We start from the raw sequence: 25,161 nt of genomic DNA, 5'->3' as shown, positions 1-25,161 counted from the left end.
CATGTAGCCTACAAACATATATACATTCCTCTTCTTCATTGTAGACACACAGATACACATTCTAAGAATAATTGGTATTTCTCTTTTCTTGTTCTTACACTGATATCAGGAAACATTGGAGAAATCCATGTACTTTGAGGTGGAAAATGTTAGAAAATGGCTCAATGTGGGATCTCTATCAGGGGTTCTGGAATTTTAATAGGGAGCAGAGCCAGAACAAATAGCCCACCAGCTGTGTGACACATGTTTTCATTGAAGCCCCAACCCAAAACAGAATGGAGGCCTTGTAACAACTGCTGTTACACATGAGGGTATGAAGCATGGAGAACATTCCGCTGCTTAAGGCACCTATAGTTAATCATTGAGGGATCCAAGAACAGCTCAAAAATAAACAGTTCTGTTTGGGATCTCACATGTGTTAGCACTGGGAGACAACAGGAAGTGATCTTACTTGAACTGATGAACTCCAAAAGAAGTCCGGCTCAGCTTATACCTGAGTGGTTGAAAACACTATGGCCCATAAACAAGTGAGGCTTAGAATGTGCTCTCCCTTTGTCTGTGGCTTGGTTCAAACCAAATTGTAATGCATCATATTCTTTTAGGAAGCAGCAATGTGAGTGTGAGTAGCTGAGCTTTGTGCAGATTTCCCCTAGCTGACGAGCTTGGGGCTTCTCACAAAAGTTTGCTATGAGCTGTTGGTGTTCATCTGTGCTTTCTAACACAGATGCTCTGTTATTTTGGTGGTCTCGGGTCAACCTATGTTAAGGTTAAGACAGGGCAAATTTATAACCACTGGCTAAGAGTTTTAAAAATATATGAAAATCAAAGTAGCATAAAAGGCCACTGGGCATGATACCAATTCTTGACTCCAATAAAGACAGCCAATAAAAAGAGCTAATGAAAAGAACTCTGATGACATTCATCTGAAATTTTAGATTGTTTTATGTTTTAACAAATTAACAATGGTGATAAGAGGACATTAGCAGCTTTTCTCGGGGCTCTTTGTTAACAATAACTTGAGCCTGCAGTCACAACAGGGGCTGTGGCCAAGTTTTAGCTGGCAGACCAACAAGCCAATATTTTACACAATGGATGACATTTCTAAAACCAGACGCAGAGACAAACCAAGAGTCACACATGTATTCCAACAAACAAGTTTCTGCCATTTTTAATTGTATTTAGAGCAACAAAAGATTCCAAGATTACAAAAAGAGAACAGAACACTAGCGCTTGGGGCTGGTCCTGCTGCCCAGTGGAGACCAAGTGCCGCTGTGAGAACTGGAGCCCCAGCGAAAGAAGTTTCAAGCAAAATAAATTGGTTTCTTTGAAAAAAATTTTGAATAATGCTTTTTCTCTTTGCTCTCTCCACATCCAGATTTAATTCTTATCTCTGGTTTCATTGTCTATTCCCTCCTACTGACAAATTAATCTTCAGGGTAGTGTAAGCATGTCATTTGCCACTTATTCCCTAATCAATGTCCAGTCTATCTCTCTAGAGGAAAGCAGGGGTGTGTGTCAAAGAGTGGTGAAGGACCATTTTTTTTTCTTTTTTTAACCTGGGGGATTTCATTGGTGGCTACTTTCGGTGATGGAAGTGGCTTATAGGACAACCCCATAGGCAATTCCCTGCAGCACAATTAGCACTAGGTGCCAAGGTCTTAAGATACTGCAAACCTGGCCAATCTGTTGTATAGAATACAATGAGTCAAACTATGAGGCAGCAACAGACAGGTGCCTGCAGACAAACAGTAGCATTGCAGAACTGTTTTTCCTCTAGGTAATGTATATGTGAGTGCTCCAGTTGTTGCTGGCCAATACTATCTGCAGCTAAATAACTGTCTTACTGAGTAGCTCGCATAGAAACTGTTCCCTGGCTACCAGTGCTGCCCATTTCACAGCTTCTCATTTCATTCCGTGAAAGGCCAAGTAACAAAAGGAACTAGGAAACAAAGAAGAATCTTGCTACATTCAACCAGGATTGGATACCAATTAATACACATTACCTGCTTCCTGGCCAGATTAAATTGGGTCATATTAAAGCTGGGTCAAAGGCTGGTTTTGTTTTGGTTTGGTTTGGTTTGGTTTTTCGTTTTTTGCTCTAAAACACCACCTGCTGAATTCAATTATCTACGGTTTTTTTTTTTTTGAAGGGTAAGAGAACTCCCAGTGATTTGTTACCTTGACTGAAATTTCAGAAAAATTGTGACAAATGTGGATTTTTCTGGATGGGCTCCGGGCAACAGACCCCAGGGTCAAACTCTTAATTGAAGAAAAAAAATCCCTCTACTCATGAGTAGCAAAGGACCTGTTCCTACAGAGATATGACTTCTAACACACTAACAAATTTTTAACAGAGAAAAATACATTATCAATTATCAAAATCTTTACAGAACATATCCAAAACCAGAATTAGAGCACACGGACACCCAGTAGCAAGAGCACCTCAATCGCAGGGGAAAGAATTGATGTGACAGAAGGAGCGTTTGCTCCAGGTTCCCAAGATCAGGCAACTGCCCTTCTCTACAACAAGGATGGTGAAAACCAAGGAAATAGCCTTCCTTTCCCCAATGCCGCAGATCCCATGAAGAGGCTGCTGGCCAGTCCTTTGGGTGGGCACCTGGCCCCACATCTGGATTTCTCCCTATTGCAACTCCCAGGCAATTTCAATGAAATTTCACCACCCTTTCCACATTCATCTGTCTTAAGCTAGTAAAGTGCAATACATCATGTACCCTACCCTTTCCTCTTCCACCCCTTTGCAAGGCCTCAACACCAGGCCTAAGAAGGGAAGAGATCTCAGTTATCTGATCAATCCAGGTGTCTTATCCATTCTGAGAGAGCATCCAAAAATAGTAACTGCAACCTCTCTTACAAGTACATGGCATCAGATATGACCTGGAACCAAATATAAAGGTGCAGAGAAAGGTAAAGCTATCAGAACACATTACATCTATATATATAATTCAGTTTTGAAACATGGATACAAATACTCATTTACAATATATTTCAACTTTCTGCCTTAAACTGCAGAGAACTTTTTGTGCTGTCCAAACTGGGCAGAAATGAGGGTTTCTGCCTGCCCTTCTTCTAGTGCAAAAATCTAATCCTTTAAATGTACCCCTTCACATCAAGGGCTTCACATCTTCAAATAAGCTAACATGGGCACTAGTAAACACAGTGGCCAAGACCAGCTCCATTTCCAACCATGCAAAGATGGAGCTTCAAGAATTTGCTCTATAACTACTTTTAAAAAAAAAAGGAAAGCTAGTTCTGCTTATAAAATCAGCTAGTGAAGGACACTATAATCCCATTTCCCCCTAATTATTCTCAACACTTCTAAATATGTATATTGTGAGACAAACCCTCCCCACAAAGTCTTCTAAGTCAGTCATCAGAAAATCCTTCAGTCTGTCTTTGGATAGTTTACCAAAGAGGCACTAATGCTTGCTCCTTCCCTGCCCTTAAAAATTTTGGTATCTTAGCAGATACAATATATAATCTTTGGTTACATAATGTAATGCTTTCATTTCCTTTTCTACTTTAAAAAAAAAGGCCTTCAAAGATTTTCAGAGATAAGTGGTGAGAGGAAACCTGTTTGCAAAGGTGGCCAGGAGAGAAACTTCTTAGTCCAAGAAGTTTCACATGCTAAATGGCTTCTTTTGACTTTCTGTTTGGGATTTAATAGAGTAGGTTAGCATTCATGGTTCATAAACATAAGAACCATAGCTTGGCCCAATGACCTCTTACACAGGCAATTAGTGGAGGAGAATTATAATTAGTCTCTTGTGTTTTCAGGACCATGCTAGAGTCATGCAGGGATAGCAAGTCAGATGTCTTCAGAAAAACCTTCTGAAGTATGGTGCTGGCATAAGTCTTAGGGAGGTATAAAGGTGGCTTGGGCCTTTGTGCCCTGCCTAATTTAAGGGAAAGAAGGGGACAAGGCTATATCTGTACTGAATGAAACAGTTAGAATTCACTTGAAGTTTAAAGTCATGTAATTTGTGGAGTATTGGATTATGATATAGATGGTGGACATACTTTTTTCTTAAAGTGCGTTGAATATATCTTGTTATATATACCTATATGCATTTAGAAAGAGTGTGGACAGAGAAGGATTTTAGCAGAAGCACATTTCTCAACCTGGACAATTGACCTTAGCAACTACCCAAAGGACAGAGTGAAGCTTTTTTTCCTCTTTTTTTTTCTTTTTTTAGTGCCAGTGAACATACATAAAAATATACATATTACTGATTTTCTGTTTTCCAAAGATATATGACAGAATCCTTCAAAAAAAATCCCTTTCTCAGAGTAAGGTAATTTAAAAAAATAATGAACTTTCCAAGAACAATAATATTGCCTGTGGCATAGAAAATCTATGGAACAAAGAAGCCAACTCCCTTGTCAGCTCAGAGTCCACACACAGTGAGCTGCTCTGCGGATGAGAGTTGAAAGCACTATACGACTCTTCTTTAATCACAGAGTTCGTAACTTTGGCAGCTGGCTGCTGTCCAGCCCAGTTGGGCCTTCTCCATGGTACTCCTCTTTTTCTTGTCCTCCTGCTCCATTCTCACCAAGCAATGTAAACCTCTTTGGAGATGATCACCTTGACTTGTCCAGTAAGTGATCCTCATCTTCCATCTTAACCAAATGAATGGAGAAATGGCCAGTCGTTCACAGGTGAGCATAGCGTACCAGCAACATTCACTCTGTTGAGCAGAGTGCTTGCTCTGCCAATCATATTGGCTGGAACATTTATGGCCAAAGAAAGCAAAACAAAACAAAACAGAAAAGAAACACAAAATCCAAAAAAGCAAAAACCAATCTTTTCTTTGCTTGTGTAGGAGAACACAGCCAAGCTATGGTTTCCATTGCTCACCCAAACCCAACTGCAGAAGCAGTAGGCATAAAGCCATGTGTACGCTGTTTTTCTTGAATATTGTCAAGTGGAAACTTGGAATTTAGTTGGTGTTGCTTGAATTACACTGCTGTTTCACTATTTTTGGCTTTTGCAAGTAAAAAGCATATACATTCATAAAGACAAGAGTCACGATTCAGAACTCCGTAAGATGAAAAGTTTCCTAGAGAAATGGAACGAAGAGTCTCTAGTATTTACAAAGACAAATTTTAGAATGTTATAATAAAATCCATGTACCACAGAAGACAAAAATTGCTTCAGAATAGATGTAAAGGAACTATTAAAATTTAACCTAATTTAACTAAAAAGAGTAATGATTTTTTTTTCTTCTTAAGGTATAGCTAAGAGAGATCCTGTACAGAAGCCAGATGGTGTTATCACAAAGTAAATCAGAAACTGTCCTATTTGTTTTTAAAAATAATGTAACCTGTCAGCTTCAGATTTTGCCCAGCAGGGTTGGATTAGCATATCATCCATCTTATATTCTCCCTCCCTTGTTAACGAAGTTGTTTTGTAAGTTTGATTTTACTATTAATATCAACAAAGAAATCAGGGAAGAAAACCTGTCACTCAGAAACCACCTTTTCAATTAACATAGTATACCAACCAAAATGGTCAGCTAGGCAGCTGGCCCCTGATTTCTTAAGCTCTGCAGGGAAGCTAAGAGCTGAGTGAGGAGGAATGATACAAAGGCAAGAGTAGGTGGGCACTCCTCCTGCACTCGAGGTTGAGGAACAGAGTCCACAATAATGAAGGCTGCCAACATACTATAGGAAACCAGTGACCCAGGGCATGCCCTGAGTTTATGGGTGCAGTCTATTTGTGGCCAAACAGGCCAGATCCATCAGATGGGAGTCATGGTTCTATAGAATGCCTTAGTGGTCCTGCACCCTCTGATTGAGGCAACATCTACGGTGGAGATTCTGAAAAACTTTGGCCAAAGTCAGCCAGGCAATTGCAATAGAGGAGGATGAGCAAACTGGTGCCTGTCTAGCCAGATTGTGCTCATCTGGCTTTGGACTTTGCCTCTGAAGACTTCAGTCTGTATTTTCTTCTGGCCTTCTCTCTTCTTTCCATCATTTCTTCCCGTGGGTATGCTGGATGGAAAGGAAAAAAATCCTATGCTTTCTGCTTCTAGTGTCTTCAATTTTTCCCAGCTGGGTTATTTAGTATTCTCCTCCACCATAGTCTGGGTAGCCCCTTTAGTTGTTCTGATGAGGAAATTGACATTTCTCCATTTGATAGGAATATATTGTCTCTGGAGGACAAGGGCAAGATGCCCAGTTTGTCTGGTCCCTTTGATGCTTTCTTTCCAATTTTTCTAAGGGCTCCAGAAATTGACTGTTGATAAAAGACATTGAGCGAGATGTCTTTTACACTATTGATATCTAAACATAGGTGCTGTGGCTGCTCGTCTGCTAGCCTTTGTGGTGGTGGTGGGAGGGAGATCTTAGCAGTGTCTATAAACATATCCAAAAAAGTGTACAAGCTTTACCACCTTGGCTTAAAAGCATTATGGTGAAGTTCGGGGCCACTGAACACTGAAGAATTGTGCAGGGAGAATGTGGCTGCATGGAGTCTGCATGTCCTTTAAAAGTAGAGGAAAAGGTGATTACACTATGGGATCACTTCCTTTTCCTCTGACTCCAGCCACAAAGCTCCACTATGGCTCACCCATGGAAATATGAACATAAATCTGAATGGAGCCTTCCAAAGAGTCAGATCTTTCTTCTCACTGACATAACTTCAGTGGAAGTGGCCAAGTTTTGGCTAAAGAGAACATTTAGTACAAAGCTCTGAGAAAAAGCATTGAAAGTCAATTGAGGGTGGAAGCAGAGGTTAAGAGAGAAAAGGATTGGAAGGAGGAGGGATTCACATGCAGACAAGTTTTCAAACAAGAAGCACATTTCAGTACAAGGAATTGCACTGCAACTGAGCACTCTAGGACTCAGGGACAAAGGCTGTGGGGAGGTAATGGTTATTCATCTGCCCTATCAGTAAAGCTTCGGGGTCATCCTGCTCTTTAATGACAATAGCCATTAGCAACAATTGAAGTTTCCCACAGAGAGACAGGATGAACAAGAAAACAGTGACTCCTCAAGGATTTGTAATTTTTTACTTTCCTCTAGTCACTGTCAGCTTCTTTGGGAATCCTATGTGTTTATTTGTATACCATGAAGAAACAAACCTAGCATGTTTTGTTTGTTGGGTTTGTTTTTTGTTTGTTTTTTTGTTTTTTGGGTTTTTTTTTTTTTTTTTTTTTTTTTTTTTTTTTTTTTTTTTTTTTTTTTTTTGCTTTTTATTCTGTTTGTTTCTTCCCCAGATACTTACAGCTCTCTAAATTTGACATGGCATAAGGTGAGTAAACATTTGCTTGGTTGGCACACAGCACAGTGCTATAAACAAGCACAATTGACACTGGGCCACAAGAGGATCATCACAGATTCAAAGAAATACAATAGAACTCAAAACACAGGCAGGAGTCACAACACGCAGCAGATTCAAAATGTGCCATGGGAGGGTGAAAGAGGGAGAGAAGAAGAAAAAGAAAGAAGGAAAAGCCCAGGAAATAGGATTGAGGAACATGTTCATGACAGATTATACATCAGTAGAGGAATTTCCCCCAAGGCACTGCAGAGAAGTAGTGCAGAGTTATATAATAGGCAGAAGACATCTGAAAAGGGAACAAGGTGGGTTTGTGTATTAAGGTTTCCAAATCTTCACTGTGTGTGGAAATAGATGGGCTTGACTTTCCCAGAAAGGATCTTGGGCACTTGCACAGAGATGATCTCTGCCATCATTTCAGGAAAGTCCACGCTCACCATGTGGGACTTGATTAGCAGGTCAAAAGTGAACTGATGTAGCTCTCTTGCAATCTGTAGGAAGAGTGAGAGACAGAGTAAACTTGGCTTAATAAAACCATGGCTCTTGCCCAGCTCTTTCGAATTTTCCCCTTTACTTAACCTTGATCCTGCCCATCCTGCCTAGTGTGTGTGTGTGTGTGTGTGTGTGTGTGTGTATGCACATGTGCACATGTGCATGTGTATCTTTTCATTTGTGTGTTTTGAAAAATGATCTGATTTAAGAATTAGTGTTGCTCTTTTCTTCCCTCCATGATCTACACACACTCTCTCTTTCTCTGTTTTTCTACCTCCCTCCTTCCCATTCTCCCTCTTTCTCCTTTCTACACACACACACACACACACACACACACACATGCACACACACACATATGTGACTCAAGAGAAAGAGGAAGGAAAATTATCTAGGCCTGTTTAGTCTGTGTGGGGAACTCATCTGCCTTAAGCTTCTTCCCTTCGACCCAGCTTCTCTGTACTCAACTCCTCCACCCCTTTCACAACATCCAGCTGGGACACTGTGACCTGTGTTCCTTTCTTCTCCATTGCATTTTCTTTTTGGACTATACTCAAAGCCAGAGGCAAATGGAAGCACCTCCCAACAGGTGGTGCCAGAACCAGAGGAGCTTATTATCACTGGGCTCTATCAAGCTGCTGTCCCTGATAAAGCACCCTCTGTAGTTTTCTTACAGGCTGCACAGAATCCAGGAGCTTGGTGAGCTGGTAGAAGCGCCTTGAGCAAGATGTGGGATTTTTTCTTTTGCATGCAATGATGCGATCGAGTTCCTTGATGTAGTTCATTCGAAGTTCATCAAAGAATTTTTGATTTTTCAGCCCATCCACTGGAACTGTTGTGGGATGAAGAAAGAATGGGGAGAGGCAGCATGCCCATGAAGGAACATTAGAAAAAGCACCAAATTTTCTGACCACAAACTTGATCCCCCCACCTCCACCCAGAAGGAACCACTTATTGGGCTTTCTCTCAGTGGAGGTCTGTGTGTCTGGGACATTCAGAGTAAAGGATTCTCTGCTCCTAACATGGAAGGAGTTAGGGAAATCAACTAAACTTTTTTTTACTAGTTTTTCCGTGTACCCATTTCTCAGGTCTCAAACATTTTCCCCCCTCCATCCGACTGTGACTTACACATTCAAAAAACTTGGCTTATCAAATACCAAATACCTCCATTCTCCTCACTACACTTTGCTTAGAGGAAATATTAAAGAAAGCTTCCTTGGCTGCCAAGCAAGCCCTGTCTCAGTTTCTTACATCAGCCTCCTTTGTTTGCTAGAAAAGGAAATGTACTCTGGGAGGTAATCCCCCCTACTGTACTCCTTTGTGAAGAATGCAAGGTGGCTCATGCCTATTTCTACAGTAGAGGCCACCCCAGGAAATTTTAGAGGTCTGCTCTACTCTAACATCCTTAAATGGCTTCATCTCAGTGAAGGAATGAGAAAGGAGAAACTGGGAGAGGCCTAACTCTACCAATGAAACTGATCTCTACAAATTAAATTGGTCTTTGTAAGGAGAAAGGATGCTGAGGGAACATGAAAGGTGGAGGGAGGGAGAGAGAAGAGGAATGCCCAGGCGCTGTGTTCTCCCTAACATTTTAGTGGGAAATGGAGGTCCCCTGGAGCTTCTGCACTCCCGGGGGCCTCCTCTGTAGCTCCATGCACTTACTAATGCTGAAGAGTAGCAGTGCTTTCATGCACAGGAATTCCTGGGGTGTTATTTGGAGCCATCCAAACTCTTGAGACAGGTGCCTCATCCTCACGCACTGGCTGTACATCCGAGACTTGTGCATCCGGTACCTAAGCAAGAGACACACAGGTGAAAAGGAGGCTTCCCATCATCCCACACAAAATGTTTCTTGTTGTCCCTTCAACTCTAGATTCTTAAAAAAAAATTTTGGCTGTTTGTCCTGGTACGACTATAGTGACAAGGAACTATGCTGTTTCCCCTGTGCCCCAAACTTCTGATAGCCTGATATAGACTCATCTTCCCTAGTCAGGATATGGTTTAGCACATGGAATTTCCAAGTCTGTATTTCCTTTCTGTTTCCTGAGTCAGGGACAGGAAAGCATAAGCAAATGAACACAATGGGGCAAGCACATGGTCTCCCTGACTACAGCACTGAGATCAAAGCTAAGGCCAGAGCCAGAAGCAGCCACCTAGGCAGCCCATTTCAGGATTTCTCAGAGAGACATCTCAGGCAAGCTACTCTTCCATGTAAGAATAGCATGATTTGCAAATAGCCACAGGTGTTTATATTGTCAACACCCCTGCCTGCCATTTCCTGTAACAGAAATTTAATCATTTCTTTAAAAACACCTAGCAATAGATATAAACTTCACATTGCCCTTTCACAATGAATTCCAGTGCTTCTAAATTGCTAGGGGTGTTTTGCAATGTCTATTGTTGATGTCTTCTGCAGAGGGGAGCCTACTCCCTCACAGACTGGCTGTTCCTTACCACAGTTTGGGAGTTGTTAACATCTGTGAGCTGCTTTCTTATAGTGAGTTGTGAACAGATTATCACATTATCACCTATAAATTATATGGGGAAGTAGCCAAGGCTCGGACAGCTTCAGGTTGGAGGCAACCTCTCTGTTCCATGTCTGGCTATGGCAAGCCTCTAAAAACAAGACAACTAATAGGCATTTAAGTTCAGATTCTCTCTCTCTCTCTCTCTCTCTCTCTCTCTCTCCCCCCCCCCCTCTGTGTGCGTGTGTGTGTGTGTGTGTGTGTGTGTGTGTGTGAGAGAGAGAGAGAGAGAGAGAGAGAGAGAGAGAGAGAGAGAGACAGAGATAGAGACAGAGAAACAGAAACAGAGAGATGGAGACAGTGGCAGAGAGAAAGAGAGAGAGAGAGAGAGAGAGAGAGAGAGAGAGAGAGAGAGAAAGAGAGAGGAAAATTCATTTGTATCATGTAAAGAAAGGAAGAGGAATTTGACACCAGCTTAAGTGCCTAAGTGATGAGGACAAAGACCTCCCAGATGGACTATAAAGGCCATGTTTTGATATTGTAGTTCCCAAAGCTGGGGCACAGGCTGAGCAGGCTTGTCATTGCCTGGGCAGAAGCTCTACAATCTATCTCATAGAGACCTTGGCTGCCCTGGAGAAGGAGAGAAGGTAGCAGGTGGTGAATTATTCAATCCAGGCTGAAATCCAACTGGACAAGGGAAGTGTTTAGATGCTATCACAAGTCAATTGAGCAGAACAATGCTGGTCTAAGCTCTTTTACCCTAGAGGACATTTGAGTAAGTTCTGCTGCCCCTGGAGCCTGGCTCTGCTTCTGTCTCCATTGTATTTGCATGCCTCTGTTGATGTCAATACTGCAGTATTTGAAATTATGGTCCTGGCATAAAGGGTTCCTAGAATATTGCTTCAGGCCCCTGAGACAGAAATGAGAGTGAATGGATGGGAGAGAAGAAGAATAAACAATGAAAGGAATTCAAAGAGGAAATAAACAGGAATCAGGAAGAGAGAATTAGGAGAGAAAGAAAATAAGGAAAGTGGATGGATGGTAGGGTAAAAATAATGGATAGGATTGGGATTTACAGAGAGAGAAAAAGGAGGCATTGATAGAAGAGTAGATGACAGGGGAAATGAAGATTGGAAAACATTGAACATAGTGCCTGGCACATGGTAAATGTTTAGTTAATGATGTGTAAAGAAGGTGTTGCTACGTTATTCATTGTTATAGCATTCTATGGCGAGAACTATACAACTCAGAAAAGTGCAGCAATTTCCCATGTTTATAGAACTAGAATTTAAGCCCATTATCCTTGCAAAGAGGGAAAGAATGAAGAGAACTTTACAGGGCTTTGGTATTCCATAGAGCAACATATGGGTTTTCCAAGCTTTAAGTCCCCATCTCTGTCTCTCTGGGCCTCAGGTGACAGAAATTAATGATTCTCACCTGGAGAGTACAGCCTTTCCAGTAGACAGTAAAAATGTAGTGGGGCATTTTTCTGTCAAGACGACTAAAATCATATTTATCAGGCACGTACAAGGAATACTAAGTGCAAAACTGCATAACATATTGCACGATGAAAACACCATTCCAAAATGTCAACAGCTAGGTATGTTGAGAAATACAGGCTTAGATATTTGTAGGGACTCTAGTGGTTGTAATGCAATGGATTTCTACTAATGGAAGGGGGGATGTTTCAGAACCCCTGTGGATTGATAGATCTAAACCCGTGCTGTCAAAAGCTCTATGGTATCTTCTCATGAGATGAACAAGACCTAATTACAAAGCTGAGGCGGGGTGCCCCAGACATATGTGGAGATAAAGGAAAATAGATATTTAGAAATTGATCGTGGTGGTCTTCAAAGGTTTCAGGGTTCTGTAGAAGGTGGAGCTAGTGCTTGAGGAATCGATTCAATGCAGAATAACAGGATCTCAGGGGGGAGGCAATGACCAGTTATGGAGCTTTACAAAGTCTGCCCCAGAAGATGGCATCATAGGTAACTCTTAGAAGGTCTGGAAACCAAAATCCTAGTGGCTATTCTTAGCTTCTGACTACCAGGGCTGGCTAGGTTGAAAGAGAGCAGTTGGGGACACTTACTCTGCTTTTCATGGCACTGCTAGGCTTTAAAGGAACCACAGGCCTGGGGATTTTATTTAAAGGCCTGAAGGGGGAGGAAGCATAATTCCTGTTCTCACTGAAAGGATTCCCTGTAATGAACCAAGCTCAAGGTTCTTGGGACAGTTATTCTGGTCAGCTCAGTTAACAGTGCCACTGGAAAATCTGAGAACACTAACAGGAAAAGGGGAAAGGAAATGAGAATGGGATCCCTAGCCTGTCCCCTTACCTTGCCATTTTGTCCTCTCTAGTCCCTATCTCACCCTTTCTTTTCATCTTTCCTTTCTCTTTCTTTCTCACCCAGTGAACGAAGATGTTACTCTGCAGCCTAGGCTAATGGCTGGCTTTGAATGTCCTATAAATGCAAATTTCATTTTGGACTCCTGATTCTCTTGCCTCTGTCATTTGAATGCTGGAATTTTTTTGAGTCACCATTGTTAGACTAAATGATTCATTTTAGTTTTTATTTTAAAAAGTATTCTTTTCATCATAGGCCAAGAAGACCACATCTATTAATTCCCATTTAAAATGTTTGTTGCTCTATGAAAAAACTGAAAATTTCAGGAACCTGATAGTAAGAGACATTAAGGGGTGTTGTCCAAAGATCAAGACATGGATAATAGCTGAACTAAGATGTTAGGAGAGAATATGATTCCAAAAATCTAAACCCTTGGCCATATTCATGGAAGATAAATATAGCAGGTATGAAGACAGACATGAATTACATCTCTTCAGAAAAAGAAAATGTCAGGGCCAATGTCAATTTAATTTTGATCCCACATCCTAAAAGACATGATGGTCTATGAAAACAGATCAGATTATCATGAGAACTCAATGAAACAGGTTTTAGGAAGTACAAGAGCATAGTCTGGCATGAAAGTAATTGCTCAACAGATAATGGCTGACAGAAGTCCCCAGTGATGACAAAGGGACCACAGGCTGATCACAAGAGTACTTACTCATTGAAAACCAGGTCAGGTGCAAAGTAGAGCATCCTGGAGTTGACGTTAGTGAAGGACCGCCAACCCATGGCAAATACCATCAGACCCATCCAGGAATACTGAATGACTGCCATCTGGTCATCCACATGCAAGTTGCGGAAGCCTGGAGTAGAAGGGGCAGAAGCAAAGTCAGATTGCCATTGGTGGGCTTGATTATGGCTGGGCCCTTGCTTTGCTGAAAATTTGGCCTTCACACAGCCAGTCAGGAGCCTTAAAGACCATCACTGATAGCTATTTAAAATGGGAAGGGTGGCGAAGAGCAAACATCTGTATGGTGGGGCCACATTCATTCTCTTTCACTGAGCTCTTTAATGAGATCGTGATGGCATTGGAAAGGGTGCTGATGCTTGGAAGAGAGTCACAATCTAACACTACTTAGAGCAAGTTGACTCTTTTCTGAGCCCCTTACTTCTATTACTAATTTCATCTTCAAAAGGAATAAAAAAAAGGTGCAGTTATTATCCCCACTCTGTGCACAAGTGAAAATGAGTTACAGAGAAGCCCAGGAATATGTTCAAGGTCATATAGCTGTATCTAGGAGACTGATTTCCCAAGCTCACATTCTTGATCATTACACCTTTGGCAAGATTCACTTTAATTGCCAGTTCTCCTACGTGGACAGTTCTCACTTTACAAAGCTGTCTTCTAGTTGTAATCTGATGGCAGCCATACCACAACCCTGGGAGAGGGATAATCTTACATATCTGCAAATTATGGGAGGTGTTTAACATACCTCGCTCTCCCCCTCAGGCCTTTTCCCTCCATGAGTCTTGTGCCCCATACTTTCTGGAATTTCTTTAATTTCATTTCTTTAATTAAATAGGAAAATTGCTATTTAACTTTACCCCTCCTAATTTTATGTCCTTCTGCTACCCATAAGCTGGTATTTTTATACAGAAACACTTTCTGTATGACCTGCGCAACTAGGTTAATTTCTTGTCACCTGCCTTTTGATAACTTAGGTCCGAGACCTTCTTTAAAACGTAGAATTTGTCGAATGCCTCATGTTTTTCCATACCTCTGTTCAGGCAGATGTGTTTGCTACAATGTTATACTCACTTATGTTTCAACTTGTTTTCCAAAACTACCTCCTCTATGAAGCATTTTCTATATTATTCAAGACCCATTGTGATTCTTTACCTTTTCAAGGAACCTGGAGTGGAGTAGCTTTAGCAGACTAAAGACCTCTGTTCAAAATATTCTGATTTATAAATGACACATCTTTCTCCTCTACAAGATTTCAAGCTTAGCTTCCTATTCATCTTTGTTCCCTAATACATATCATAGCCCGATTATTTGACTAGGCACTTGAAAAACATTAGACATATAAGGATGGGGCCTCAATATTTTTATTCAATTTTTATAGAATGGGAATTTGATTCCTTCCAAATGGATTTCCTTAAGTTCAGGAAGAAGCCTCCAAGAAGTTGCATCTGTAATAATGCATAGGTAGAAAACCAAGTTTTCCTGGAACTTTCCAATTCTTAGCATAATTAAAAATTTAAAATATTACCCCACAGCTCACTCCTACTACTACCTCCTTTATTTTTCTCATAGGAATTCAGAATTATCATTAAGAATATTAGAGCAAGCATCTGTGAATTGACCTCATTTGATACTCATGACTCTAGGTCAGACAGAGGCTTTTTCTGTATAACAAAAAAAGTATGGCAATTATTTTATCAACATGGAACCTGAAGATTGAGAGTTATGTGACTTGCCCAAGGTCATGCAGTCATGGCTGAACTGAAGCTAGAATCTGAGTGTTTTAGTTTTCACCCCCATTCCTTAATCATCTCCTGATGGTCATAACTCAGAGATTATATGGGTCATCTGCTTTTTCTTATCTATGAGCTCAAGTGTAAGGTCTTCAATATCAGAATGCTCTCCACCCACTCACCTACACACACCCTCACTCCCTTCCATTTTCATTTAATTTTAGATCTTAAGTCTCCCAGTCATAAGCTCTTCTGGAGTTTCCCATAGCACCACTCTTGGCAGTAATCCTAGTTCCCAGGCCTATGCTTCTCTCTTCATTGCATTGACAAATGAGTAGTCTGGCTGGAGCCTCAAACTTCAGAGCATTTCTCTCCTGGAAACCTACGTTATAGAATCCCTGGGTCAGAATCTTCCTTATATAAGACAAGAGAATGGGCTTAATGAGAGAATATTTAAGCTTTACATGGTGAAAGAGTCCTGGGAATTTGAACCCCTGGTTGATAAGCTTTGATCTTCTGGTAAAATGTGTGACTCTGAAGGTACATGGAGGGGAAAGTATTGAACTATGCAGGTATCAAAGAAATTCTCTGTACAGATGCCTCCCCTACTCTCCAATACCACAGAACTAACAAAAAGGCAAAAAGGGGACATTTTGGTTAGGCTGCAATACTAATTAATAGTACTCAGAGCTGCTTAACACTCAGATATAGTACTTGTGCACATACCAACAACATAAAACACTTGTTTTCCAATATAGGTGCATTCTGTTTGTAATACCTGACAGTTCTTTTAATGCATAGCCTTTGAAGTAGCCTGCTCAGACTGCATGGATAATAAGGGAAGACAGGGGGAAACAGTGTCAAACAATGTTAGAGTGCTCTAGTGAAATACAGAAGAATTATCCTCAGGTTTTAAGATACAACCAACAAGGAGTAGATGATGTTTCCTTGTTTTCTCATTAGAATCCAATCAACATTATTACTAGCAATCATCTAAACCACTGGAAGTATACAGCTTCATGCCTGGGACAGTGTGTGAAAAACAAGGCCTCGAAATTTTTCTTGCTCCAGTGCAATGACTGGCCAGCGTCTTCAAAGAAGACAGTTCAAACCTAAGGTCAATATATAAGCTCTACAGAAGGTTGGTAGCAATTCAGATTGAGCTTTATGAAAGCTATAGTTTTAGCATCCAATCGCCATAATTATAAGCTATCATCTAGAGAGAAGCTACTGTGTTTTTCTTCCTGTGCTAGGTATTCTTTATACATAAACTCTGTGCTGATGACAGTTCACAAACTGGTCTACCATCTCTAAAAGGAGATGAAGAAAGAGCTGCACAAAGGATATATATCAATTCATAGCTAAGGTTCCAATACAGGTCCATCTGATTACAAATAAAAGTGTCTCCTATTTAATTAGAATTATTATTTTGTCAGGAACCTTATGAGAAAATTTCCAGATATTATCACCATCACAAAAAATGTACAACAGAATTCATCTGACTAGGTTCTTGTATAGGACAGAAACTCAAATGTTGAATGTGCAAATTACTTGAACTAGTAGGTGATTATGGACAATTTGAATAGCCATTCTTATGAATGCAGTAATCAGCTTCCTTTAGGAGCTATTCTTCTAAATGATTCAGTGTCAGAGGTCATTTATTCTGGAAAGGCAGATACTAAACTGATTTTGGCTTGCAGATTTGTTAGTGTGAGGAAAAGGTTTGCCATGCTGAGGATTGAGGCATTGACAGCCAGTATTTCTAGGTAAAAGAGATTCTGCTATGGTCATCTGTACTAGGTTATTTCTAAGACCACTTAATTAGAAATCAAATGATCTGAGTGTAAGCTCTGGTTCCATTGTTAAGTAACTAATGCAATAAGTTAGTTAACTTCTTTGAGCTATGGAGTGTGAAGTAGAAATGACGATCTTTTTTGAGACTCGTGTATATGGAGAGGTTGTGAATCCTATAAAAAGAGACATGTTAAATATTTGGAAATTGAGACTCTCCATTAAAAATGGCATCAAGACATCCAGCTGGTTACATGATAATAATGCCTTTTTTCTTGTTTGCATTCTTGTTCCCCATGTGAACTCTCAGTTTTGGCACAGTATATATCCAGCCATAGTCCTTGGGCTTCCTGCCCAGTAATCTTATTGGCTACCTAAATGCAGTTTTTTGACATGAGAAAGTAGTAGGAAAGGTCTAGAAGCTGGAACTGGGGGCCTTGTGAGTTAGAAATACAAAACCAGTTTTTGACAATCAAAATGCAATGTTTTCTAAAGTAGAATGGCCATTACATGATTCAGGTGGCCTTCTAGGAGGTTTTGCCCCTCACTGTAAAGTCAAGAATGACAGAAATGGAGGGGCATTGTATACAATTGCTAGAGTTTGTAAGTTGGTAGTAATTTGGAATTAGGAGAGCCTGCACTCAAGTTGTGTTTATTTCATATGTATTAACTATCTGTCTGTCTGTGTCAATACATGCATTTTTGTCTTTGACTTAAGATCAACATGCTTCTTGTCAGAATTTAATTATATGTAAAATAGAAGATGCTTCTACCTCATAGGGAATTTTTATGATATTCCAATCAGAAAATTGTGTTTTTCACCCACCACAAATTTCTGTCTGAATAGCAGTTTTCATTAAAGCATGGGTTAATCTTTGACATGACAGAAGGATCATATAATCTCAGGACTGGGAGAATCTTTAAAGAGCATATGCTCCATTGCCTTTTAAAATGAGTTCCCAAGAGCCACAAGATTGTATGACAGTGACTAGTAGCTTATGGCTTAATTGGGGGTAGTGCTAAGGGAGATGAGATGGTGAAGTATTGAAGATTCGGCAAAGAATCTATCTTTAAATCAATGGAGTCAGTTGTATCTGTGTGCATTTTTAAAAGAAATAAGCAATTTGTTTGCTAAAGGAATGTTTGTGAATCCATAGATAAAAGATGTCTAAAGCTTTCCTAATTGATTATAGTTAAATTAGAAGACTTGTTTAAATTATAGATGGCCTAGCCAGGAAGTTAGTTCCTATTCATTACTGGAGGAATCCCAAGAGAAGTAAGATAATCACTTGGTAATTCTCACTAGTCTATAACCTTTCTTCCCACTATGATTTCTAAAGTGCTGTAAAGAGCATCAAGGGTTCCTTGAAGTGGAGTTTTAAAATCATCAAGTTAATCCAAAAATACTTTTGATACATACAAATAAAGAAACAATTCCAGAAGGGTAAAGGGTCAAAAATGGGTTTTGAGCAGAGCTAAGATTAGAATCTAAGTACTCTGACTTCCACTTTTCTTTCTACCATATGATATAAAAGTTCCTGTGGGATAGCTCAGGCTTAATACTACCTCTGCTGTGAACTTCCATGTTTCTACATAGAAGAATATCTTGAGGTTTATGTAGCTGTAACTATAAGATATGTGATTTGGGCCTTAATGACCAATTATGATTAGTGTATGTATAAGTGGAGTCACGACTAACAGGCTTTTTCTTGTGCTTTCTAAGGCTCAATTCCATCAATGTTTACAGTGAGAATTTTTATATGAAAATCACTTCTTTGCAGTGTGGCATGTGGGACTGCATGAAGTAATGAATATCTGGCCCAAGGAACCATTCAGTAATTATGATATCCTTTTTCCCACATGCTCATTCTCCTTTTCCTTACCAGGCAAGGCCTTGGCCCACTTGACCACGTGGACAAGCTGCCTTTCACCAAGCTCATTGAGGCTAGATAACAAGGCAGCAAAAGAATCAGGCTGGTTGTTGTCATGTCCGGCACACACCACTCCTGGTTCAATGGCTTCCAAGACGTTAAGAAAGATAGGCTGACATTCATAGCCTTCAATGTGAGATACAGTCATCTTCTGGGATGGGTCTTCAGTGGGGCTGCCAGCATTGGAGTTTTCTCCTTCCTCCTGTAGTTTCAGATTTCCAAGTTTCTTCAGCTTACGAGCTATTGAGAGTAAAAGAAACTTGACTTTATTATCGGTGGCCAAAAATACACATAACATTACCCTGTTAAGAAAAGTGACTAAGCTAAAATAATGATGATGATGATAATTAATAAGAACAATAACAATAACAACAACAACAACAACAATAACAACAATAAGTTACAATTCACCCAGCACAGGAAGCTCAAGAAGGAGGACTTAAGTGAGGGTGCTTTGGTTCCTCTGAGAAAGGGAACAAAATACTCACAGGAACAATAAGGGAGGCAATGTGTGGAGCAGAGACTGAAGGAAAGGCCACCCAGAGACTGCCCTACCTAGGGATTCATCCTATAAACAGTCAACAAAACCCAACACTATGACAAGAAGTGTATACCAAAAGGAGCATGCCATGGTTGCCTCCTGAGGGGCCCTGCCAGAGCCTTACAAATACAGAGGCAAAAACTAGCAACTGACTATTGGAGTGGGTGTGGGGTCCCCAATGGAGGAGCTGGAGGGGTTTACAGCCCCATGGGAAGAACAATGACTTCAGCCACCCAGACACCCCAAGACTCCCAGGAACTGAACCATCAACCAAGGAGTACACATGGTTCCAGCCAAAAATGTGGCAGAGGAAGGCCTTGTTGGGCATCAGTGGGAGGAGTGGTCCTTGGTCAGGTAAAAGCTCAATAGAGGCCCCAACAAAGGGAAACCAAGGGGGAGGAGGTGGGAGTGTGTCGGGTGGAGGGGCATATATGTGGAGGCAGGGGGTGGGAGGAGGGGTTAGGGTCTTTGGGGAGGGGGGAAATTGGGAAAGGTTGTATCATTGGCAATGTAAATGAAGATGATATTCAATAAAAAATCTAAAAAAATTAAGAAAAATGACTGATCTAAAATAACAATGATGATGATAATTAATAATAATAATAATAATAATAATTTCTTCTTTATTTCTGGTCATAGAATCCAAACTTCTAAAGGACAAATGTTTATTAACACTGGTTGAATGAGAGAGTGATCATCCCTCAATCCCCGCTAAATCTCAAACTTTCATATGTTGCTTTTACCTTTGATCCTTGTTCCAGACTCTAGTCTATCCTTGAGTCAGCTCTGCCTGACTTCAGGCTTCAGTAAGAAATCAGTGTGCCTATAGTTTACATTGCATTTATGAAAAGGATGGGTAGCTACAGTGCCATAAACAAAGTGTGGCTTGGTTTTTAATGTATCATATGTACTATAATAATAAGTTCAGATTTTGTCTTATAAGCAAAAGGCAAATAATGAACATTGTAAACAAAACAGCAATGTAATTGTGTCTACATAGAAGATGCCCTAAGTTATAGACAAATGCTGAATGTTGTAAACAAGAGCCATGCAAATGCATCTGTGTTAGAGAAAGTGACCAAAAAAAAGACCTGTTGAATGAAGATCTAGACTTCTTACATGGGTGCTAAAGGGGTACCAAAAAGTATACCAGCTTGAAAATTAGGTCCTTTTTTTCCCTATACATACATTCTTTTCAGCATTGGGTATTGAATATAATCCAAGCTTAGTAAATACTCATCATTGAGCCAATATTTTAAGTCTTCATTTTTATTTTGCTTTGAATTCACTCTGTAACCTGGGCAAGACCTGGATTTATAATTCTTCCATCTCAGCTTCCCAAGTAATTGGAAAGACAGACCATTGCTATCAGGCTTAGTGTGTGTGTGTAGCGCGCGCGCGCGCGCGCGCGCGCGCTACACACACACACACACACACACACACACACACACACACACACACACTTATTTTTAAAGTCATCTGGCATTCCAATGGCTACTTTGTTCTGTTTTCCCAAGCACTTATATTGATAAGTTTAAATAATTGAAAAGGTTGTAACTCAGATCTATCACAAGCTGATGCACTCAGAGTAGACCATAAACTGTATTTTCTCTAATCTTTTAAAATAATAATTAAATATGTAAAGAAAGACATAAAATAAAGAAAAGCTGATCCCTCAAAGCAAGTGCATAAATGTGATTTTTAAAAACCTACTTATATCTGCTTCTGGCTCCATAGAAAAATGACATATCTATAACAGACTTTAAGCCCTAATTATAAAAGTAAGATCTTTACTGTAAACTCTATCATACTCTTACTAAGTAAATCAGTGTAATAGTAAATTGCATGTTTGTATCAACACCTAGGACAGATAAGCGTTGAGAAGCAAAGAGGGAAAATAATAAGGAAGTCTTGGAATTCAACTCTGTCTGCAAGATGACCTTTTCCAAGAATCATTCCTATAGGATTTGGGCACAGCCATTAGTAAAGAGATATGTATATCCATTGCCAACTTTTACCTCCCATTAGAAGCATAAGGCTTGGGGTTTGGTATGAACCCAGCCTATATCCTTTTAAAGTGAGAGGCTAGCACTCACAATGTTTTGCCATTTGGTGAATCCATTTTTTTTTTTTTTACATTGAGTCTTGCACATAGCACTACAAACTGATAATGCCTCCAGGATGCCCCTGAAACAGTTCCCAGACAGACCCCATCCCTATGACTGGTGTTTTCTAGTCTTAAATTTAGGAAAATAATCCCAACAATCTGAACTTCCTTTAGCTAGAAAATCCACATTCTTTGTTCTTTGTTATATGGCTTCTCCAAGGAGTCTGAATCCTTAAAGTATTATCTCCTTTGACTATAATCTTTATTCCTGACAATGAACTTTAGTAGCTAGCATCACATCTGGAAATAGAGAATCAAAAAGTTATGAAAATACTCAGTTCCTTGCCTAAACAGAAACATATCTGGGGTACTGAAGTAATATATAGATTCACAACTTGGCAAACAGGAAGAGTCCTTTCATTTGGGACAAAAGCTTGGAGGCTCTGATTTTTTAAGAAAAAGATTGCAGAAAGGGCAAAAGTGTTTTGATTCTGGGGACTACAACATGGCAAAAGCAAAGATGAAGAACAAGCAGCTTCCTGCTGCAGCCCCGGATAAGACACAGGTCACTGGGGACCACATTCCCACTCCATAGGACCTCCCTCAGCGGAAACCATCCCTGGTTGCTAGCAAGGTGACTGGCTGATTAAAAGAGCTGAACTGGAAAAACAAGAAATTATCTTATCCAAGGTTCACAGATTCAAATATATTCAAAAGTTACCCAGGGAATGCAATGTATAGGTGTATGTATAGAATAATGGTTGTCCTTCTTCCTGCCAAACTGAAATGGAATGTCTTAGTTCTTTTCCCAACTCTTGAAGACATCCACATAGCACATAAAGTCATGAAACACATATATTTTAAGTTGAATCCAACCCTTAGAAATTACTTTGAGAATTCTTGTATTAGTCCAAAGTTTCATGTCAAAGATGTGGAAGTTGAATATAGTGAGGGTGAAATAATCTGGTGGCAGAGCTGTGCTTAGAACCAAGGCTCTTATTAATTTTAAATCCCTTATTTACTTTTGCTCTCTTTCAATATCTTCCTCTCTGAGCACCTTCCTAGGCTTACAGTATTTTATAAAGACACTATCTCTACATGACTCTTGAAAATAATTAAGATAAAGGGAATACAGTTTCAATGCTTAAATATTACTGGACCTATTTCCAGTGTTTAAAACCACATGTAGCCTGTGACTGATAACAGAAAAGCAGAAATATAGGACATTTCCATTATCTCAGAGAGTCTGTTGAACAGTGCTGTGAATGGGGCCTGCTTTCTGGGGCAGCTGTTTTATTTGGCATATTGTACTAAAGCTAAATGAATCCAAAATGGATGATATAAACATGAATCCACTGGATTATATTCAAAAGGAACAGGAACAAAGAGTGGTTGGTGTTGTTACAATCAATAAGATTTAGTCTGTTGCCACTACCCTGTACAATGACCAAAATCTCAGTGAGGTGATAACTTATGGGCCCAAACAGATTAATTTGAAGCAAGATCAATATGCGTAGACACTGTGGAGAAAGTCCATCGAAACAAAATTATTCCCATTTTTTTGAATGGTGCCAATCAGATCTTGCTTGCCATTTTCATATCTTCTACAGTTATAAGGCATCTGCTTGAGGAAGAGAGTCTGCATTACCACGTGTACTCGGGACCCCAGTAATATGCTGTCTGTGTGACTATAGTGGCTCAAGCCGCACCAGGTGTTCTGAGCTATCTGCCTGAAGAGCGTGACTGTACTAAACATAATTGAAATTGGATTCCATTCATTCTGTGGGGATCCTATGTTCTCTCTCTGCAGCAGAGGCCAGCATGTTGCTAGACGACTTGGAATCCTAGACAATGAAGCTTGCTAGTCTCAGCTGTTACTCAGTGCCCAAGGCCTTGTTTTCTTTCCATGAAGGCCACCCCCATGCTCCTCCCTTCCCCTGCACCTGAGCCCCAGAGTCAAAAACAATTCTCTCTATGAGGTACACACCAACCAACCACCATGTCAAGGCAGAGGCTTACTTAGACTGAATGGCAAAACAGAGGGGGCACAGCAAAAGTGGGTAGTTGTAATAGAATATGAACTGCTCTACATCTCATGACTGCTTTTATACTTAGCTTAAAGTAGTGGAAAGAAAGGGCCCTCACAAGGTACGACCTTGTTGCCATCTGATGTTCAGGCTCCTGGAAAGCTTGTATGCTGGTATCAGCTCAGGCACAGTGTGTTTCTATAGAGACTACCTCTACAGCACAAAGAGAGCTTTTAAAAATCAGGCTTCCCGGTGTGCTTCTAAGGGGGTCTACTTGTGCTTTGTAACTTCTCTAGCCTCAATGATTTTTTCGGGATGTTTCCAGATTAATTTCTTGTTTTCTAGCGTTATATACCTTGTCACGCTTAGGCAGGGGGAAGTGTAGGTGATGCTTTTATAGTCTTTGAAACTTTACTATGCCCAAGGTTGAGGCTGCCTCTCTTCCCTTTATTTCATCATGGAATTTGGAGTATCAAAGAATTACCTTCTCTAGGAGACTAAGTTTTTAGGATGTCCTCTATGATTCTAAGTCCCACAAGTATATGTATCTTCTTTCAGTTATGCAGTTTAGTAATCATCTAGTAGTTGTTATGAAAGTACTGAGAAAATAATATTAAGGTTCCAACTCAGTTGAATGGTAAGGGTTTGGCTGAATGAAGTAAGCTCTTAAAATACTGAGCTCCTTTCCATTAAGACCATGATCATTTGAGGAAATCAACAAAAAGACAGTTCTCTGACTTTGAAAGTCAGGTCCACCCCCAAAGAAATGTAACTCTCTATTCCAAAGGAGCCATCAACTACCAGTAGCTCCTTGGGTAGCATTAGAGTCTAGATACCCCTTCATCTTCCACGCTGTACACTTGAATTGGCTGGATCTTGCATAGGTCTTGTATACTTAACAATAGCTTCTGTGAGTTAAATGCAGTAGGTATTTTATGTCCACCATTCAGCATTTGCACAGCTCTCCTCATCTTCCATCTCTTTCATTCTTCCTGCTTCTCCTTCCAGGATGTTTCCTGAGCCACGGTAGGGTAGGGTAGAGGGCAGTGAGGGGGAGTAAATTAAATGCTATTCTGAACTGACAGAATTCTTCACATGACTTCGAGACCTAGAGAGTTTTGGGGCTCTGGCCTAAGTCATATCAGTCATCGTTCCATCTACTAGTACTTCAATTAGTGGACCTTACTACATGACTTTAAGTCAGATGAGTCCTAGATTATGAGCCAAGACAGTGTTCCTGATTCATAGTGATTTTTTTCTTCATTCAAGAAGAAAGTGGACTATTTAAAAACACTTAGTTTTTACACAGCTGGAAGAGGGAGGGGGTATTGGGGTACAAATGTGAATATGGCATATACATATAATTCTCAGGAATAAAATATTGAGTTGAAAATATAGGTTCTGAAGTTAGAGTGTCTCATTAGTAGCCATAAGGCTATTCTTGTGAAACTCAGGGCAAGATTAAGTCTCTCTGTGCCTCAGTTAACTCATGTGTAAGATGGAGATAATAGTATCTAAGTCATAAGATCATTTGAAGGAACAGAGACACCATGGTGGCATCTCAGATTACAAAACAAATTCCACAACATTGAAAAGACTCACATATGGTGAAACATTTTCTGAGTTCCAACAGGAAGAAGAAAAAAATGACACTGGAATTTTAAAATGCTAATATATTATAAAA

General features: G+C 40.1%; 1 protein-coding gene across 1 annotated transcript in view; it reads right to left on the bottom strand.

The window, feature by feature from the left end:
• Positions 1 to 7,212: 7,212 nt before the first annotated feature.
• The window catches only part of Ar (androgen receptor), a 176,135-nt gene continuing 158,186 nt past the window's right edge, over positions 7,213 to 25,161 (bottom strand). The window contains exons 4-8 of the mRNA XM_052170921.1: positions 18,755 to 19,042; positions 13,321 to 13,465; positions 9,452 to 9,582; positions 8,464 to 8,621; positions 7,213 to 7,791 (exon numbers count right to left, since the gene is read on the bottom strand). Of these exons, the coding sequence (XP_052026881.1) occupies positions 7,636 to 7,791; positions 8,464 to 8,621; positions 9,452 to 9,582; positions 13,321 to 13,465; positions 18,755 to 19,042 (878 nt within the window). The 3' untranslated portion in view covers positions 7,213 to 7,635. The remainder of the gene's footprint in view (positions 7,792 to 8,463; positions 8,622 to 9,451; positions 9,583 to 13,320; positions 13,466 to 18,754; positions 19,043 to 25,161) is intronic.

The sequence above is a fragment of the Apodemus sylvaticus genome, chromosome X (genome assembly GCF_947179515.1).
Source record: "Apodemus sylvaticus chromosome X, mApoSyl1.1, whole genome shotgun sequence".
Taxonomy (NCBI): Eukaryota; Metazoa; Chordata; class Mammalia; order Rodentia; family Muridae; genus Apodemus; species Apodemus sylvaticus.
The sequence above is the reverse complement of the archived record's forward strand: the minus strand, read 5'-3'. Positions and strand labels throughout refer to the sequence as shown.